Genomic DNA, 19,579 nt, shown 5'->3' with positions numbered 1-19,579 from the left:
GCATCAATTTAGTGAATGTTGATCAGTTAAATTCTTTTGCATGGAGAAATTCAGTGACTCCTCTCTGCTTCTGATGTACGTCCATGACAGAGATTGCTTTCCAAGAGTGTCACCATCAATATCTGTAATAGAAAGATGAAACTTTCGGGTCCTGAATACATAAGTTCAGTCATAAAAATGCAATTTGAAATCCCCTATGATCCATTTGGGCAGAATAAAAAAAAAAAAAAAAAAAAAAAAAAATAGGAGGCATTACTTTTGGAACATTCCTGGTAGTTAGATTATTCCGACTACTGTTTTTATCTTGAATTCTATTTTCACATTTTGGTTGATGCAACTTCCTACCTACTTCAGGTATATCTTGTTAAACTCAGAAATCTGAACAGAATTTTGAACAGAGCTCTTTATTCAATCCAAAGGTGTAGCATGCTCTTGTTCTATCAGCCATGACCAGATAGAAATCTTAAGTGATTCACAATTATATTCTAAGTATCACCCACACTAAGAATTGAGCCTTCAACCTCTAGGAGTATGTCATTTACAACTGAATTTTTTACCTGGTACTTAAATTGTTATGCCATGGGTCTTTGTAGATAATTCTATGCAGATTCCAGAATTCAGTAAAAGACACCCGAAGAAAGTTGTAGGCTCCGGCGGCCAAAACGTCATGAAAATAACACTAAAGATGAAAACAGTAGTCTGAATAATCTAAATAATTTGTATTATCAATCCTCATCTCAAAAAACAAAACATGAACGATTATAACATAAAATGTTCCACAAGTGTTGACATCTTGTAAAACCTAATTGTTTTTTTTATTGGCCTCATCGCAGTGCCAGAATATCAGATCTTGGGATCTGATGCACATTCAGTGTGAAGTCCTTCAAATAGATAACTTGTTTTTCCTCCTATGTTAAGACAAAGAAAAATTTGTATTATGTACTTACATGTGATAAAACGAAAATCTCAAATTCCCAAAATTATGTAAACTGATCAAGTAGATGTTTTTCTTTTTTAAATAAAATCAAATTTTATGAGTAACCAAACAGTGGCTGTCTTGTTTACCATTTTGAAAACTGTTAACAAAGGGAGATAACTCGACAATAATTCAAACTGTAACCCCTACAGGCCGGCTCAGATGCACAGGCTGAGGTGAGAGGTGCAACTGATGCCAATCCCTGTGGCATCACCCGTGTTCCTGTCTAGTGATCGAATTCGTCCCTGTCGGCGTGGTCCGCTCACTTGTTTCCAACCTTAATCCAGCTTCCGAACTGTCAACAGGGCCGGTCTGAAAGATAGACTGCACTCAACAACGGCGTTTTCAAAACAAAGAAAATAAGTAACAGATTAACTGGCTTTTCTTAACATAGAATAATTATTGCTTTCAACTTTACAAATAGCATATACACAACTGCCTTAGTTACTTATATAGATCTGGGTTGGCGGTTTTTAACAAAGTTCTTCATTTTTCTATCATCAGTTTACGGGAAGTAAAAGTCCAGAGACGCATGTTATCAGGAGGAGGGTGTTGCCCAAGGCGCGTGGCAAAGTCAGTCTTCAGATGTCTTTATTGAACATTATTTCAGTATCGGTTGGTTGCAACCCCACCCCTCCCAATACGTCCTCAAGTGGCTGTCAACTAATCAGCAGCCGTGCTTTTGTTTCAGGGTCCAGTAACGTCCTGTTCCCAAGGGTGGGAAGGGAGGTCCAAGCATTTCCCACATGAACTCTGACGCAAAAGAAAAAAAAAAAAAAGACCTTTAAAATTATTGAAGAGAAAAGGGTTTTCAGTTTTAATGAGCCTCGTCGCCCACCACTCCTCTTGTCAACGATCCCAGACTAAATTACCCTGTCAGTAAGTAAGGGCAATAAATGTCCACACGTCAGAAAAGGCGGGTTGTCATGGTCAATTACCACTCAATGGGTCCCCTTGACCTGTTTCCGTGGTGGTCTTCTAACAGATAATTATTTCGGTCAAGCAACAAACACCAGGCCCTGTGGATCTGCGACTTTTTATGGCTTCGGTGTCAGCTGTCACATTCTGCAGTCTGGAAATAACATTCCCCACCCTCCTTCGTCAAGCGGCATTCAGGGCTAATTTCCTCCAAACTAACCACTTGACAGAATGTTATCATCTCTTCCTTGGAGGTCTGTTAATTAACATAAGTACCCAGCTTTCCCTGCTTGGGAATTATTTTTATGACTTTCATGCCAGGCGTAGATACCCTTCGAGGCTTCCTCCTTTCCATCACCCTCTTCATTAGATTCAACCATGTGAAATCTCCTGAATTCGTGTCAATGAGACCACCCAGGAGACTGATCCGCAACAAGCAAGTCAACCTGACGTTCGGTCCCCATCGGGTCAAAAAACTAGCATAATTTATGTTGTAATGTGTATGAACTCCCATTAATTGCTTAAATGGTTTTTATAAAAATGAAAGTATTGATCAATTTACATAATTCTTTGAGTGCAACATGGATATGCTTAACCTTCCTCAAAGAATGTACCGCTAAATGCACTGCTACAGTCAAACGAATGACATCTGCCACTTGTTGATCAAGCATTTCAAATATTGTTCATCACCCAAAAACAGTAATCTCACTTGACTACTCGGATATTTTAATGCAACATCAAAAAAAATTTTTATGTCCAAATATAGCTGAACAGTTTTTATTTTTTTTAAATGTTTTTATTTTTTATTTTTTTTAACAATGTAAGCAGTTTGAAATTTGTTTCAAAACAGAATGATGTTTTGATCTTAGAAAGTGTGGGTGTGATACTACAAATGAGCCAAAATTTCTGACGATCAATGGAAGGAAATGATTCATTAACAGACCAAAAGGAAGTGAGATGAGTAAAAAGACTGGGGTTATTTGAACCCTCGAGATGGGAAGACGCCTCATGATTGATGGTCAGTTTCCAACTAGTCCTCTGAGAGTGGCTGATAGTGCCAATGCAGAAGTAGTCGGTTTCTATTAATCCAGTGATGGTGACCAAGATAAAAGACCTGACATAGTATTTCAATTTTGAGTCAATACATTTAGGAGTCAGTTTGTTTACAAAGTGTTTTTCTTTTTTTTTTTTTTTTTTTTTTTTTTTTTTTTGTGATTATTAAGCTTGTTATTTGGAGCATATCGAGATCGCTTTAGCAGACCCAAGATGAGCTGACTTCAACAGAATGATAGTGATGGTCTCGACAGCCAAGATTTTCTCAATTGGGTTGGAGTTGATATTTACTGAAACTTATCCAAGATACAAACGTAGTGTTTGAAGGGTCCTTTTCTGCAATAATAACACACACACACACATACACACACACAAAGTACGACTGAGATCTGCAGTATGTGTCAGTTTTTGTTTTCTCTTATGGGTTCACAATATTTTATGCTTGTAAACCACTGTTTGCGCCTTTGGCAATTGCCAGTGTTAGAGACAATAAAATGGCCAAAATGAGAACATGACCTGAAGACAAATATGCAACCATGGCAAACAGCGTTATGGTTGGCGATTGTTGAGAAGGGTGGCATGGTCTGCCACAGGCAGTGGCAAAAATCTAGACATAGTAATAATAAATTCAATTACTACCGTAGTTGAATGATATTCTACAGTAAGAGGAAATAACTGAACATTTTTTTTTTCTCTTTTTATTCAGGTGGTTGATGTCTAACCTGACTGACCCTAACCACGAATTGGAATGGTTAATAAGTGTCCTCCAGAAAGCTGAAGATAATCATGAGAAAGTAAGTATAATCACCCAATTGTTTTTCTTATTGCTGTAACTTGTTGAAGAAATGTCTTCCAGAAGAAAAAAAACTTTGTTGGTATGACCATGTTGAAAGAATCGATGAGTTCTCGAGTTAGATGTAAGACTGTCGAGGTAGCAGGTTCAGTTCAGAAGAAAACAAATGAAAATCTGGGAGGAAGTGATAAAAAAGGCCAAAGGTAGGGGTATATGGAAGTAAGTTTTTAAGTCATCCAGTGCACACTAGCATGTGAAAGTGACATTAAACTAAATGTTTCTTCTCTTATATATAAACTAGCCTGGGTACCCAGCATTGCCCGGGTGTTTGAAGGTGTGTGTTAAGCAAAAAAAAATAAGTGATAGTAGGCAGGCGAAGGAGGAAAAGAACGTGAAAAAAGTGATGTCTTTGCCGTTGCGTCCATCGCTAAACCAGAAGTGGTGAGTTTAAATTAAGGCTAGTCAATAGAAAAGAGAGGATGACTTTCGAAAATATCTGTGAAAAAAGTGACCCCCCCCCCCTCCTTGTAGAAAAGTGACCAGTTGAGCATGAAGAAATTTTTAGCCAATTTTTCAATATTTATCGTCCAAAGGGTCAAGCTTCAAAACAATAATGATCTCGTGAAAATCTGTCACCTCTGTCAAAAGTTTTAGGCAGACATACATACATATGTACATTTAAACAGACAAATGAGATTTATACAGTAGATTTTTTTCCCATCTATATTAACATCAAAACAGATTATGCTTATGGATGTTTATTTCCTTGCCATGGTGCGACTTTTACACAAGGTTGATAAAGATGAGATTCTGGCCTGCAAAAAAAATGCCTGGGCAGTCGTATTGGCATTCTCCAGTAGGGGTGCTTTGGACGATAAGCAACTAACCTTTTTCAAAGAGTGAAAAGGTAAATCTTGGGCGGTAGGTTGGTGTACTTCCTAGAACTGCATGAGACCATAGCTCAGCCAACATAGAACAAATCATTCAAAGGCTTAGATTCTGGTGACTTTGAGAACAAAGGAAAACCTTTTGGCTTGAAAAAAAAAAATATATATATATATATATATATATATATATATATATATATATATATTGATATAGTGGAAACTACAAACAGCGGTAGATTTTCCTAATTTGTATATTAATTTAATAAAAATTTTCTAATAAATTAATATTACAGAATATACATTTATAATTTGTATCATATTTTATACAAATGTTTTGCTGATAGTAATATTATTATAAAAAATACTAAAGCGATTTTTAAAAATAAAAAGGGCCACCATTAAATCAATTTAATAAAAAAAAAGGTCTATTAAAGCGATATAAGAAATTTTTTTTTAAAACCTTTCATTTTTTTTTTTTTTTTTTCCAAGGGAGATAATTAGTTGTCACAGTGAAGCATGTTTATACTTACAAAATAAGAGCAAAAAAAAAAAAATCCATCACTTGAAAGCTATTTTTCTTCTTTTTGTTCAAGTTTTTACAGCTCATATTTTATTTTTTTATTTTATTTTTTTGCAAGATCATAAATATACATTATCTGAAATAAAAACCTATAAGAGTTATCTGTCCCTGACAATGAGAGGCAACCAGTGAGCTCCCCTGGGCAGGAAGGAACCAGAATGACCTCCCCTGATTTCTATAAATACAGTAAACATGGGCACAAACATTTGTATTTTGTATTGAACACACCACGAGCCAGAAGGATACAATATCCTGCTTTACTCAACCCTTACAGTGTTCACATTTTCTTCAGTTTTTCCCAGAGACTTATTGTGGAAATATGATTAAGTTTCACCTGAAATACTGTCCTGATAAGACACTGCATTGCCTTCCTTGCCTCTTGTCATGACTTGGCGGTTAAATTGGCTGAATTGTGAATATAACAAAGAAGCTGAGAATAATAGTGTGAATCCTTGAAATCTCTATTATATAAAAGTCACTTTTTGTGTGTGTGATTTTGTTCCCTATAGACTCCGAAACAAGTGTTCTTACATAGGTTTTGTATTGGAATGCCTCTGATAAGGTTCGATAATCAAAAAAAAAATTGATTAAAGATGGAAGTTAGATTTTAATCCCAGTAAACACTTTTATATAACCTAACATCACAAGTTTTATTACCACACAAGTAGGAAGGCTCAGTGAATAAAATCAACAGTAATTCTTTTGATAAGATAGATATGTTCAAAATGAATGTTTCTATTTAGACCATAGTTGAACCATGATACTTCTGTATTTTAAACTTTAATTCGAGCCACTATGTAAAAATAATTTCATAAAATCAACAGTATGTTCTCTATGTAACGAAGCCGGGCGACACCGGATAACCTTGCTTCCTAGGTTGAGGGTGAGTGGGATGGAGCTGGGCGAGAGGTCTCAGTCCTATCTTGTGAGAAACCAACGAATTGTCATCGGTTGACAAGTAAATTATTTGGAGTTCAAAAGGACCAGATTAAAGATAAGCCAGATGTCGGGTTGGCGAGGAAAACGCAAGGAGGTCTGGGAAGGGTCGACGAGTAAAGTCGATGATCCGAGTGTAAATGATAACATGATTCACTTAAACCAACAAGTTGGAGGTGATGAGAGAGAGAAAGAACAAACCCGAAAACAATTGAATTAGTCATTCTAATTTTAAGGGAACAAATTGGTTAATTGCCTAGAGAGATAACTAATTCTCTGAATTGAATCGAGGGGGTCGGTTGGGAAGGAGAGAGAGAGAAAGAATTATGATTACCCGTCGAATAGAGAGATTGGGTCGACTACAGAAGGAAGGGGAGGATGACGTTTAATAAAACTACTGCGGAGATAGACAAAAGAAGAGAATCGGACAGTCTGTCGAACAGAGGAGTCGGGAAGCCACGCGTGCCGCCAGACGAAGAAAACTAACAAGACCGCCATTTAGAGTTTTTGTTTAAATACACTGTGGGGGTTGCATTCCAGGCCTGACGAAAGTATAAGGGACAAGCCGAGCCTTAATGTATACTGAATCACTAAATGAACAGCCTAAACTATCCTCATCGTTGTTGTTTCCATTTATACTTGTGATGACTGCCCTTCGATTTCAGCATAACCAAACTTGACTTTCCAGCCGTCGCAGACAGAGAGACGGCCACCGACGAGAAGACGATCACGACAGAAATTACCAAGAATTCCCAATTGGGCGTTACAACACTAGACTGCCAGATACCAACGTCCAATTCGGAGAGACTCAATAGAGACGGATGCTTGTGCGGGGTCCGAGGCTCGAAGGAGCGAAAATATAGCCAACCGTCCTTAGGGTTAGTGCGCGTCGTTTTTCACCGTGCGCGCGCGACCCCTGCGAGGGAGAAAGGGTTATATTAATGGTGCCGTGAAGCCAGAATGCCACACTGGTTGTCACGAAAAACAGCATCCAGATCTATCCAATAAATGATCACTGAGACGGAGGAAAGATCAGAAGAGATCAAAGAAAAAGAAAAGTAAACTAAACAGAACTTTTAGGGCTTAGCTAAGACCGTGCGGTCAAAAGCCAGCCCGTCAATTGCAGAAAAAGAGAAACGGAAGGACGAGAACAGCAAAAAGAGGTAGGAAAAAGATTTTCTTTTGGTTCCTTGTTGCTTCGCTCGTTTTTTTTTTTTTTTACAGGTGCTTGTTGTCGGTGGGTTTTTTCTTTTTTTCTTTTTTTAATTGGTTGTGGTTCTAAGGGGGGATATTACTTGCGATAGATTGTGGGGAAGAAGAAGGGAATTGGAGACCTTAAGAAGAGTGAACGAAGAGAAGCATTACTATAATGACCACCTCAGACGAAGGAGAAATAAATGAGCTAGAGGGCGTTAGTACCATAGGCGAAGGGCCCCTCGGGGGAGCAAAGAAGATAGATAAGCCCATAGCGGGGATAAGGATTCCGTCCTATGCGGGTGAACCCGCCGGACTGCAGGAGTGGCTAGCGATAATAGAAAAGAGGGTGATATACGAACTAGAGGATTACGAGATGGTCCTGCTGGCTTTGGACAATGCTGCGGGACCGGTCTCAAAATTCATTGGGACAATATACGCCGACAATCAAACCGTCACTTGGTCCGAGTTGCGCGGGGCACTGGTGAAACAATATGCCAGTGAGCGAACGGCAATTCAGGCGGTGCGAAAGTTAACACGACTGAAAATGTCGGACAAGGACAGCATCGACGAACTGGCAGAACGAATAGAGAGGCTGGCGGTGTTGGCGTTCCCGGATGAGAGGACGAGAGGCAGTGATGCCATACAGACGATACTGATTGATGCGTTTGTGGATAGTCTGAGTGACAGGGAGACCAGGAGAGATATTGTCAGGGGCCAGCCACTGTCCCTAGCCGGAGCTAAGGAATTAGCGTGGGCGAGTGTAAGGCTTGGAGAGAGAATAGAGAGGGGCGAAAACACTAGGAAACCCCAGAAGAAAGGGAAGCCCGGGTGGAAAGAAGGGGAAGAAGACTAGGAGGCGGAGGCCGATTCAAACAGAAGAATGCCACCTCGCGCATGGGTTTTACAAACCCACTCCCGGCAGATACGGACTGATTTGTTGGACCTGCCAGAGTGAGGAGCATCGGGCGGCGGAGTGTCCCACGAGATGGGAGAGACCACCTGATCCGGTTGGACCGAACTGCGACAAATGTGGGCAGTTCGGACACGAGAACAGGGGGTGCAGAATAGCTGGAGACAGGAGGTTGGGGGTCACTACACCCAATCATCGCGTACCACCCAGATATGAGGGAAGGAACTAGGGAAACGCTAGAGGGCCGCCCCGCCGAAGGTAACTGGCAGGGTGGCCCCAGTAAAGTCGAAATCAGTAGCGTGTTGGACGTATGGGGAGAAGAACCACTTCTCCGCCAATTGCCGGCGGCGTCGATGTTAGCAATGTGGAGAGGAGGGCCACCTAAGGAAGGGGTGCCCCTCTGGGAGGCGGCGCCCTGGCGGCATGCGCCCACCCAGGGAGACAACTGTTAGGGACCGTCGGGAGCACCATGGCGATCCGAGGACGGATAGGTCACAAGGGGGTTTGTTGCTGCCCGCCCCCATGTCCTCGGTAGCGGGATACAGAATAAGGACCCCACAAATAGAGAGAGGGAGAGCCCAGGTGTTCTCCCTGCTCACTGAAAAAAAGGAACTCACATGCGGAGCGATTATGGGAGGTGTGCGAGTGAAGGCACTGATAGATACTGGGGCATCGATCTCACTGTTGGGGAAAGAAACGTATCAAGGACTAGCGAGAAGGGGCAGACTAGAACTGTCAGACATAGCGATCAGCCAGGCAGATGGGAGCGAACTGCGGGTAGACGGAGTGGCATGGTTGCCCTTACGAGTAGCAGGGGGAGAGGAGTTTCCCTTTTATGTAACGCACGGGCTGTGCAGCGAATTGATCTTGGGGGAGGATTGGCTCCGAGCCAAGGGAGCCAGACTCAGTTTCGACCCTGCTGTACTGACGATAGGTGAAACGGAAATTCCCTTGGGTGGTGAAGATCATGACGAGTTGCCCATTTTGGCGAGCGCCGACATGAGGATTTCGCCCAGGATGGCGATGTCTTGCGCCGGTAGGATTGAAACAAGGAAGGAAATAAAAAGGGGATTAGTCCAGATATCGCCCATAGAGAAATACATGGATAATGAAGAGGGAGTGACGGTGAGCGAATCGGTTGTCCAGCGTCGGGGACGATACCGGTGTTGATGCTCAACACATCGGGAAAGACGATCCGAATAGCTAAGGGAGAAGATTTAGCATATTGCCGCCCAGTGAAGAGGACAGAAAGGGTACGGTTAGAGGAGATCCCCAGGAAGGAAGGGAGGCAGAGAGCTGAACGATTGGGAGATGAGGACATTGTGGTTCCCGGACCATACAGAATAAGGACCAAACAACTGTTAGAGGATAACCGAGACGTGATAGCCTTGACTGATAGAGAGTTGGGACAGACCAAGACGGTGGAGATGGGAATTGACACAGGGGACCACCCGCCCATAAGGATGAGACCGTATAAAACCCCGATACACAAGAGAAAATTGGCCGAGGAGGCAGTGGTGGATATGTTGGGGGCAGGGATAATAGAAAGGTCCAGCTCCCCATGGAGTTTTCCCATAGTTATTGTTGAGAAGGATGGAGGTCACCGGTTTTGCGTTGACTTCCGAAGACTGAACGTCGTCACTAAACCATTGGCGGTACCCTTGCCGCTTATAGACGACATACTAGCCTTACTGGGGAGGTCCACCTGTTTTTCGACCCTGGATCTGAGGTCTGGATATTGGCAGGTGGCACTAGAGCAGAAGGATCAACAGAAGACGGCCTTTGCCTGTCATGTGGGGCTGTTTCAGTTTAGAGTGATGCCCTTTGGGTTGTCGAATGCGCTAGGGGTATTCACCCAGTTGATGTCAATAGTATTGCGAGGCCTGGAAGATTTCGCCATGGCCTACCTGGACGACATACTGGTATTTTCGAAAAATGAGGAGGAGCACTTCGAACACCTGCAGAGGGTGTTCGATAGACTAGGGGAACACGGGTTGAAGCTGAAGCTACCCAAGTGTCAGTTCTTGAAGGATAAGACGAAGTACTTGGGGTTTATAATAGACAGGGACGGGATTCGCCCGGACATGGACAAGGTCGAGGTCATTCGAGCCATGCCGGAACCCAAAACGGTGAGGCAGGTCCGTGGATTCATAGGTGCAATAGGTTATTACCGACGATTTGTGCCCGCATTCAGCCGATTAGCGGGACCTTTGGTAGCACTAACAAAGAAATACGCCTGATTCAAGTGGACGGAAGACTGCCAAAAGGCCTTCGAGCCCCTTAAAGAACAACTGACCGCGGTGCCACTGCTGACCTACCCTGACCTGAGCAGGCCTATGGTGTTGTACACCGATGCCAGTGATAGGTGCGTGGGGGCGGTGTTGACCCAGCCTTGCCCCGAGAGGGACGGCCCAATACCAGGAATACAAGAGGAGGTGCCCGTGTATTTCCTGTCACATAGATTGTCAGAGACCCAGCAGAGATGGCCGGTGATAGAGAAAGAGGCATTTGCAATCATATATGCGGTGCAGAAACTAGACTACTATCTGAATGGAGCTGTCTTTACTATCAAGATGGACCATAAACCACTGAAACACTTGTTGGAGGCCGACTGGACGAACAAAAAAATACAACAGTGGGCCTTGAAGCTTAGCGGCTATCAGTGTAAGATAGAATACCTGGCCGGTAGGGACAACACCTGCGCGGATCTGTGCTGTCCCGGATACCGGAGAAGTTGGAGACCGAGTCGGTCAAGTTGGAACCGGGCGTGGACGATAAGGCGTATCAGATAAACGTCATAAATTCTCATCAAAAGGGCCAGCGGCCTGAGTGGGGAAGTAGTGATGAGGAGGAACCAGAAACGATCAGGGATCCCCACTGGAGGAGCCTCATCGAGAAAGCTCAAGAGGATCAAGAAATAGCTAGTCTCCGAGTTAGCGTAGAGAAGGGTACAGCGACCAGATTTGTAATACAAGAGGGGGTGCTGTGTTATCTCTCCCAGAGGGAGGGCCGAGTGAGCGCCAAGCTGGTCATGCCGGAGGGGTTAAGAGGGGAAATATTGACCCAGTGCCACGAGGGAACTGGGCACATGGGGATCGAGAAGACATACAAATTAATAGGCCGGAATTATTACTGGCCGAGGCTGTACCAGGACGTGATAGCCCACCTGGAGAGCTGCCGCACCTGCCTACTCCAGAGTAGGAGTGGAAGATCGGCCCCTCTGATGGAAACAGACGTGCCGAGTTTTCCGTTTCAAAAGGTGAGCATGGATATCTCAGGGCCATATGGAGAAACCACCGCGAGTAATCTCTACATACTTAGCTTCGTGGACTGGTTGACGAACTGGCCGGAGGCATTCGCCATACCAGATAAACGGGCACAAACTGTGCCCCATATAATACTATCCGAGATATTTCCCCGATATGGAGCCCCAGAACAGCTGGTCACGGATAACGGACCAGAGAATGTGAACCAGATCATGGCCGAGACGTTGTGAGGTCTGAACGTCCAGCACGTGACTACCTCTGTGTATCGGCCCCAAAGTAACGCCAAGGTCGAGCGGTTCCACCGGACCCTGGCTGATGTGCTGGCCAAACTAGCTGAGGGCAACAGGGAGAATTGGGATTTATATCTTCCCTAAGCACTGGCGGCGGTAAGATTCACTATGAATGAAACCATGAAGGCCGCCTCTTATTACTTGCTGTTTGGAAGGGACGTGGTGTTGCCTATCGATAACTTGCTGAAACCACGCCGCAAATACCTGGGGGAAGACCACCATAAGTTGATTTTAGAAAAGCAGCACCAGATTTTTACCCAAGTTAGGAGGAGGGTCCAGAGGGCCCAGCAAAAAAGGAATGAACGAGTAAATAAGGGAAGGAAGGAAGTTGGCTTACAAGTGGGGGACCCGGTATACTACAGGTTACCCCTAAGAGAAGGGAAGTTAGACCAGAGATGGGCCCCCTTTTACCGGATCGTACAGCAGACGGGACCGGTATCCTTTGTCATCTGGGATCAGGTGGCGGGGAGAACGAAACGAGTGCATGTCAATGATCTAAAGCTGGCAGAAGTGGAAGGATGGGAAGAGCCAGAGCCCATAAGAGCGAAGAGGAGGAAAATGAGACGGACCACTCTCGTGGACCCAGAGGGAGTGGAATCCGATAGTGAATCAGAGTGGGGAGGAGCGGGATGTCAGTTTCCCCCTCCAGCTGGTGATAGGCTTGTAAAGGAGGCGATGACCTCCTCGAGGGAGGGAGCCAAGACGGCTCCCACGGACAGAGGAGGTCGGATCGGTGAGAATCCGGGATTAAGCCCGGGGGATGCACCGAGCGAGTGGGACGAAGAGGATGAAGTCCCCCTTGCTCGGCTCCGGGAGAAGTGGGAAAGGGAGAAGGAAACATTGGGCGTCAAGAAGGAATTGCCCCTGAAGTTAAGGCTAAGAGGAGTAGACCACCCCGGGGGACCAGAACAGAAGGAAGAAGAATGGTAGTGAAGAGAAGGAAAGCTATAATTATTATTTTTTTTTTCTGTTGATTAGCCACCTTGGGGAAGCGGCGGTGCGCCGACGGGCCATCATGTGTGCGGAAGGGCCCCCGTGCATGTGAGGGGCTGGAGGGCGTGGCGCTCGCGACTCTCGGATGTGCTGAGGAAGCGAGAATAGTCTGATGTTGAGAGTGATTTTAAAGCCTTTAAACTGTCGAGTAGGGACAAAATGATTGGAACGGGTTGGAAGGAATTTAACAGCCAGAGTGGTTCTAAAGTCTTTCGAGTAATGACAGTGATTGGAACCTGTTGGAAAGAGTCTAACATAGAGAGCTCAGACTGGTTCTCTACTTGTATCATTTCAGGAATGTATGGACGAAAAGTAGTGGTACTATTGGCGGCCTTAGCGGTAGCAAGTATGTGGGAGCAGAGCCGGAATACCGTGTTTAAAAAGACCAGTGAAGTAGTGATCACCAGATCAAGGTGGTTGGTCACGCTAGTGATAGACCTGCAGCCGTATAGAGTGGTGATCGAGCGGTTGAGTGAACAAGCGGCCAAATTGGCCAAGATCGAGAGCCAAATAATCCAAGAATATAGGGGTCGTAGCGAGTACGTGCAGTTACTGGCCTCCCTGAGGAGGGAGACCATCGTAATGGAGGCTCAGTGGGAGGATATGCGGTTCTACCTAAAGGAGGTAGAGTTGCTCCGAACGAAACCGAAGAGATCGGTGCTGCCGATAGTGGGAAAGGCCCTCCACGTATTGTTTGGGACGGTATCCGAGAGTGATGTAAGGATCATTCGGAGGAGATTGGAACAGGTCGAGAAGGACCAGGGGGTGTTGGCACACGTAGCCGAAGAGAGTGTATCGATCCTAAATGTTACCAGGTTAGAACTGGCCAAGAACAGGGCCAGCATAGGGAGGCTGTTTTCCCAGATTCGAGGATTCAAAGAAGAGGTAGCGAATATAACCCAGCTGATATCCACGGAATTACGAGAGTTGGATGGTTTTGTGCAGAGGTACCTGCAATTGTTGGCCATAACGAACAGGGTCCATCAGACAGGGCAACAGGTAATGATACAATTGGAACACGTGCGGGCGCAGCTGGATATGTTGTCCTTGGGACATTTGTCGCCGAGTATAGTGGCTCCAGGGAGGTTAAGAGAAGTGCTGTTGGAGATACAGTTGAAGTTGCCCCCCCACTTGAGACTGCCGGTAGACCCCACCAAGCGGTTATGGAGATACTATAATGCCCTGGGCTGCGTTACACTGTTGGAAGAGGATAGACTCGTTGTACTAGTGTCGATCCCCTTGTTGGACCACGACAGTACTTTCGAGATATACCAAGTCATGAACCTAGCCATGCCCTACCCCAGAGCGGACCAGAAGCTAGGGGCAGTGGCTAGATATAAGATGGAAACGGACTTTATCGCGTTAAACATGGCGAGAACAAGATTCATGTTGCTGACCGGTGAGGAAGCCGGCTGACGCCCTTGGAACGTGTGGGTCAACCAGCCCCATTTATGTAGTGAGTCGATACCGGTTGTGCGTACTAGAGCTGTTTAGAAAAAACGAACCGGGGATCAAAGAGAGTTGCGAGGTAGAAATCTTAACGAAGGTGACATTACCTTCCGCAGTGGGGGTGTCCGACGGGATTTGGGCGGTGGTAACCCAAGAGGGAATAGTTAACCCGAGTTTGTGACGGGAAGCCCCCGAGAACAGTGAGTCGCTGCACGATTGTCTGTTATAGAGCTACCCATGGGTTGTGCCGCGCACGGGGCCTCGATTTCCTTGCCCCGTACTATCAGGCGGAAGAGAGATTCGAAGATAGGGGGTCCCTTAAGAAGCTAATAGAAACCAACTCCAGCGGTTGGGTGGAGCTATGGGAACCAATAATAAAGGAATTCCCCAATATTACCTTACAGAAGATGCCCGAAGTGTTGGGACCGATCGAAAAAATCAGTCTAGAGAAATTGAGGTTAAAATTAAGCCGAGTCGGTAGGGAAGAGTCAGGGGGGAGGCCAGAAGTGGTTGGAAAAATAGCTTGGCCGATCATGAGTATTCTAATGGTAGTGATAGTTTTAGCCGTTTTGGTAAGGTATCTATGGGGAGGATGGAGGAGATTACGTGATGGTAACCCGCCGACGACAACGCACCAGAGCGGAGCGGGGATACCAATGAGCGCCCTTTCTCGGGGCGTGGAAGAAGAGCCTGAGTTGCGGCTATCAGAGAATCAAGCCGAGGACCTGGTAAACCAGATCCGCGTTGAGGAGGAACCCAAGCCGGCAGTGAGACCCTCAAAAATCGTCCAGCGACCCAGGACGGAAAGGAAGTAAGAGAGACAGGGAAATCTATATCCCCAGGTGATTTTGTGACATAAACTGTACATGGCTTCTTATGTGAAGAGAGGGAGAGGGGACCACCGGAGGATTCCTTGTGTGTGTGTGTTTTTTTTTCTCTTTTCTTTATTGGATTTTAGGTACCTCACTGGAAAAAAAAAAGGGAAGATCCTTTCGTTACCGCACGCTAACTATTGAGTAATTCAAGGAAAAAATGATTTTTTTTTGTTTTGGTTGTTATATTTTTTTTTGCTTGCATGCTTCGGATTAAAGAACGATTTCGCGAGACAAAGAAGGGAAGGAATCTATAAATTGAACTTATCGATGTTGTCCTTATGACACTTAGGAAGAGGAGGGGAAAATGGACTCAACGACCCTACCTTATCAATTGCATGCTAACTGTTGAGTCGCTATGAACTCTTTGTTTTTTAATTGTTTTGAACAAAAATGCAGACGAAATGAGATGAAAAAGAAATTTGCAAAATTTTCGAGACGAACAATTTTATGCATATCAGATGGACCGTTAATCCAAGAACATTTTTTTCTCTTTCTATTTTATTTTGGTTGGTTCGTCCTATTTTATTAATTATCTTCTTTTGCATGCTGAAAGAGAAGAAAGATTTTTTTTTTTCCCCCTCGTCTGGTTCTCAACTGTGAAAAAAAACCGGGGGAATGGAATGCAACCCACACGCCTACCTACATACATAAGTACATATACGACCCACACTGGTTCGGAGCAGAAGCTAGAGGCAGGGGACGTGCGTGTAATTGATGACAATGACACAAAAAACGGGGGGTCGTATGTAACGAAGCCGGGCGACACCGGATAACCTTGCTTCCTAGGTTGAGGGTGAGTGGGATGGAGCTGGGCGAGAGGTCTCAGTCCCATCTCGTGAGAAACCAACGAATTGTCATCGGTTGACAAGTAAATTATTTGGAGTTCAAAAGGGCCAGATTAAAGATAAGCCAGATGTCGGGTTGGCGAGGAAAACGCAAGGAGGTCTGGGAAGGGTCGACGAGTAAAGTCGATGATCTGAGTGTAAATGATAACATGATTCACTTAAACCAACAAGTTGGAGGTGATGAGAGAGAGAAAGAACAAACCCGAAAACAATTGAATTAGTCATTCTAATTTTAAGGGAACAAATTGGTTAATTGCCTAGAGTGATAACTAATTCTCTGAATTGAATCTAGAGGGGGTCGGTTGGGAAGGAGAGAGAGAGAAAGAATTATGATTACCCGTCGAATAGAGAGATTGGGTCGACTACAGAAGGAAGGGGAGGATGACGTTTAATAAAACTACTGCGGAGATAGACAAAAGAAGAGAATCGGACAGTCTGTCGAACAGAGGAGTCGGGAAGCCACGCGTGCCGCCAGCCTCTTCTAATTGAGACGAAGAAAACTAACAAGACCGCGACTTAGTTTTTGTTTAAATACACTGTGGGGGTTGCATTCCAAGCCTGACGAAAGTATAAGGGACGAGCCGAGCCTTAATGTATACCGAATCACTAAATGAACAGCCTAAACTATCCTCATCGTTGTTGATTGTTTCCATTTATACTTGTGAAGACTGCCCTTCGATTTCAGCATAACCAAACTTGACTTTCCAGCCGTCGCAGACAGAGAGAGACGGCCACCGACGAGAAGACGATCACAACAGAAATTACCAAGAATTCCCGATTGGGCGTTACAACACTAGACGGCCAGATACCAACGTCCAATTCGGAGAGACTCAATAGAGAGAGGGAGAGAGACGGATGCTTGTGCGGGGTCCGAGGCTCGAAGGAGCGAAAATATAGCCAACCGTCCTTAGGGTTAGTGCGCGTCGTTTTTCACCGTGCGCGCGCGACCCCTGCGAGGGAGAAAGGGTTATATCTACAGTGCAATGTAGGCTACAATGTATTGTGAACTTAGTCACTGCAAGAGGCATATGAAGTTTCCTGCTGTTACACCGCAGTGGGTTCCTCAACAAGAACAGGTAATCAATCGATTTGATTAAAAAATGGTTGATTTCAATGACAATAAAAGTATGGTACCATGGAAGGCTTGTTGATCGTCGTTCAATCCTGAGCAATGTCAGGCCTTCTTGCTAGTTGTTCATGTTTGTTTCTACACCTTTTTTGCAAAAGTAATTATATATTTTTTTAAATCTTATTTTAGGTTCATATAATTGGCCATATTCCTCCTGGAGTACTGGATTGTTTGACGACTTGGAGTTTCAATTACTACAAAATTATTTCTAGGTAAATTTTAACCCTTTTTCAAAACATTATTCCTTTGCTCAGATTGGTGTACTGATTCTTTTTGACCTTGCTAAAGGGTTTCCACTTCTTAGAGTTGATCATCAATCGTAGTTTTATCTTGCAGTTCCCAAATTATCGTTTGAAATGGAATTGGGGTGTGGCAAAGTTGGTGGTACAAGAAAGCTGATCAGCTTTACCCCCCCCCCCCCCCATTTCCTCCGCATTTCACCTTGATATTTATCCAGTTTATGACTCCATCTCTGGCAATTTCCTGTCAGTAGATTATATAAGCAGCCGAAAGATGCCAAAACTGATTATTCAGTCAGCTATCAAAAGACAAGTTTCAAAGAAAGTTAAATTTATTAGAATCAAGAAAAAATTTTTAAACTGAAAATAACTATGGCAACTTTACCCCCCCACCCCCTCCTTTCTCTATGTTAAGAATGGTTTTCTAAATTCTTAACATGGGGAGGGGGAACACTGTATTTTGAATTATCGTGCAGTCTTTGTCAGCTTTTTCCAGCAGATTACATAATCTGAAGGAAGATGTTGATGCAAAGTTGCGAAAGATTGAATTGTAACCTGGGTAAGTGCCTCAAGTTTTAATGATTGTTAAATTTAGTTGCCAAGATCAAACTGCATTTTTTACACACAGGAGATGAGTGGCAATAACTAGAAGCTTTGAAAAAGTATTTTTGTTCCCCAGATTTTTTCATTTACGGAACAGTTGTTCTTTCAGACACATAAGCTGTGGTGTTTTAACAGCAGCAGAAACAGTTATTCACTTTCATTTTCTGTTTATGATTGTGGCAACTGTCTTCCCTGATCACCGTAATAACGGATAAATGCCAACAACCTTTTTTTCACTGACTCTTATTCTCCATTGCTTTATTTTTTTACATCACATTAGCTTTACTTAATTGTTTCTCAGAGAAGCGGCAAATCTTTCTTCACCACATCTCCCTTTGAACTTCCTGTCTGTGATGTCATATCCTCACATCATAGACTCCTAAGTTCTAACTTGACTTTTAGGGGAATTCCGTTCTTTGTTTAATTGTAACCCTACATGGAAGATTTTTTAATATTATTTTCACATCTGCACATCTACTGGCGCCTCTTTGTTAGGATCAGCTGTGGTCAATTGATTTTAAATTTTGATTCTGTCGTACACCAATTATTTCTGTCTGGTTTCGTTCATATCATCCAAAGTTTGATTTTACTTAGAATTTCCCTTTTTAGGCGAATTGTCTTGTTCTTCTTACGACTACAGAAGTCGACTATAGTATTTGAAAGTAGTGTTGATTCAGCACCTATCATCATTAATTTGGTGCGATCGTCCTATCACTCCAGAAAATATCTTGCTGCTGATGCAATCTTGTACCTGTACAAGAGTCAAATACGCCCTAAAATGAAGTATTGTCGCCACATCTGGGATGGAGCTTCTAAGAGCACTCTTTCCTGCCTTGATAGGATACAGTCTTTGAAGTTTATAGGGCAACGACCTTTTCGCCTCCCTACTTCCTCTTCTTTCACAGGAGACATTTTGAGTCTCTCTGCTCTAACAATACTGGTATGGTAGATGCTCGAATGAGCTCCAAGGTGTGCCCCCCCCCCGCTCCCCATAAAACGTTAGCAACAAATACTTACCTAATGTAAAACAACTGGCAACAAATTTCCTCAGTATCTATCTCTGCCCAAATCTAAATGAAAATTCTATAAGCAGAGTTTCTTTTTTTAGAACTGTCCAATACTGTTTGCTTCCCGGCTGACTATAACCTAGTCGTCTTCCAATCTAATGTGACTAAATTCTTATTGAGTTGTCCATTTAGATAATCTAGCCCAACTGGTGCTACCAGATCAGGCTGCCCTGTGGCTTCCTGAGACGAAATGCACCTACATTGACGTTTTTTTTTGTTTTCTGATCTTTTTTGTAAAACTTAATTATGTTCTGCAAAACCAAAAACAAAAACAACAGCCTATTCCCCCCCCCTTTTTATTTTATTTTTTCCTACCTTACTCCCGGTCCTGGATATGACCTTAAACTACATCCGATGGTGAGGTCCGGCTTACGGGCTTGGGGAGTGTGGAGCCACCTCTTAATTGCCATTGCTCCCAGGTCCACCCTGACCCGGAGTGGTAGTACCTGTTAGGGTCCCAACTATGGGTTAAATAGAAACAGATTTTAAAAAGGAAAAGAAACAACAAAAAAAGAAAGAAAAAGAAAACAAATATATTCTATTAAATTATCTATTTATTTATTTATTTTTTTG

The 19,579-nt window shown here is 43.7% G+C and overlaps 1 protein-coding gene across 1 annotated transcript in view; it reads left to right on the top strand.

Annotated features, from left to right (window-relative positions):
- Positions 1 to 19,579, top strand: part of LOC145293930 (sphingomyelin phosphodiesterase-like) — a 110,494-nt gene that overhangs the window by 75,877 nt on the left and 15,038 nt on the right. Inside the window, exons 9-10 of the mRNA XM_080140756.1 lie at positions 3,654 to 3,741; positions 17,227 to 17,309. Coding sequence (XP_079996882.1) covers positions 3,654 to 3,741; positions 17,227 to 17,309 — 171 coding nt within the window. The remainder of the gene's footprint in view (positions 1 to 3,653; positions 3,742 to 17,226; positions 17,310 to 19,579) is intronic.

The sequence above is a fragment of the Euprymna scolopes genome, chromosome 15, assembly GCF_053919585.1.
Source record: "Euprymna scolopes isolate OS-2025 chromosome 15, ASM5391958v1, whole genome shotgun sequence".
NCBI lineage: Eukaryota > Metazoa > Mollusca > Cephalopoda > Sepiida > Sepiolidae > Euprymna > Euprymna scolopes.
The sequence above is the reverse complement of the archived record's forward strand: the minus strand, read 5'-3'. Positions and strand labels throughout refer to the sequence as shown.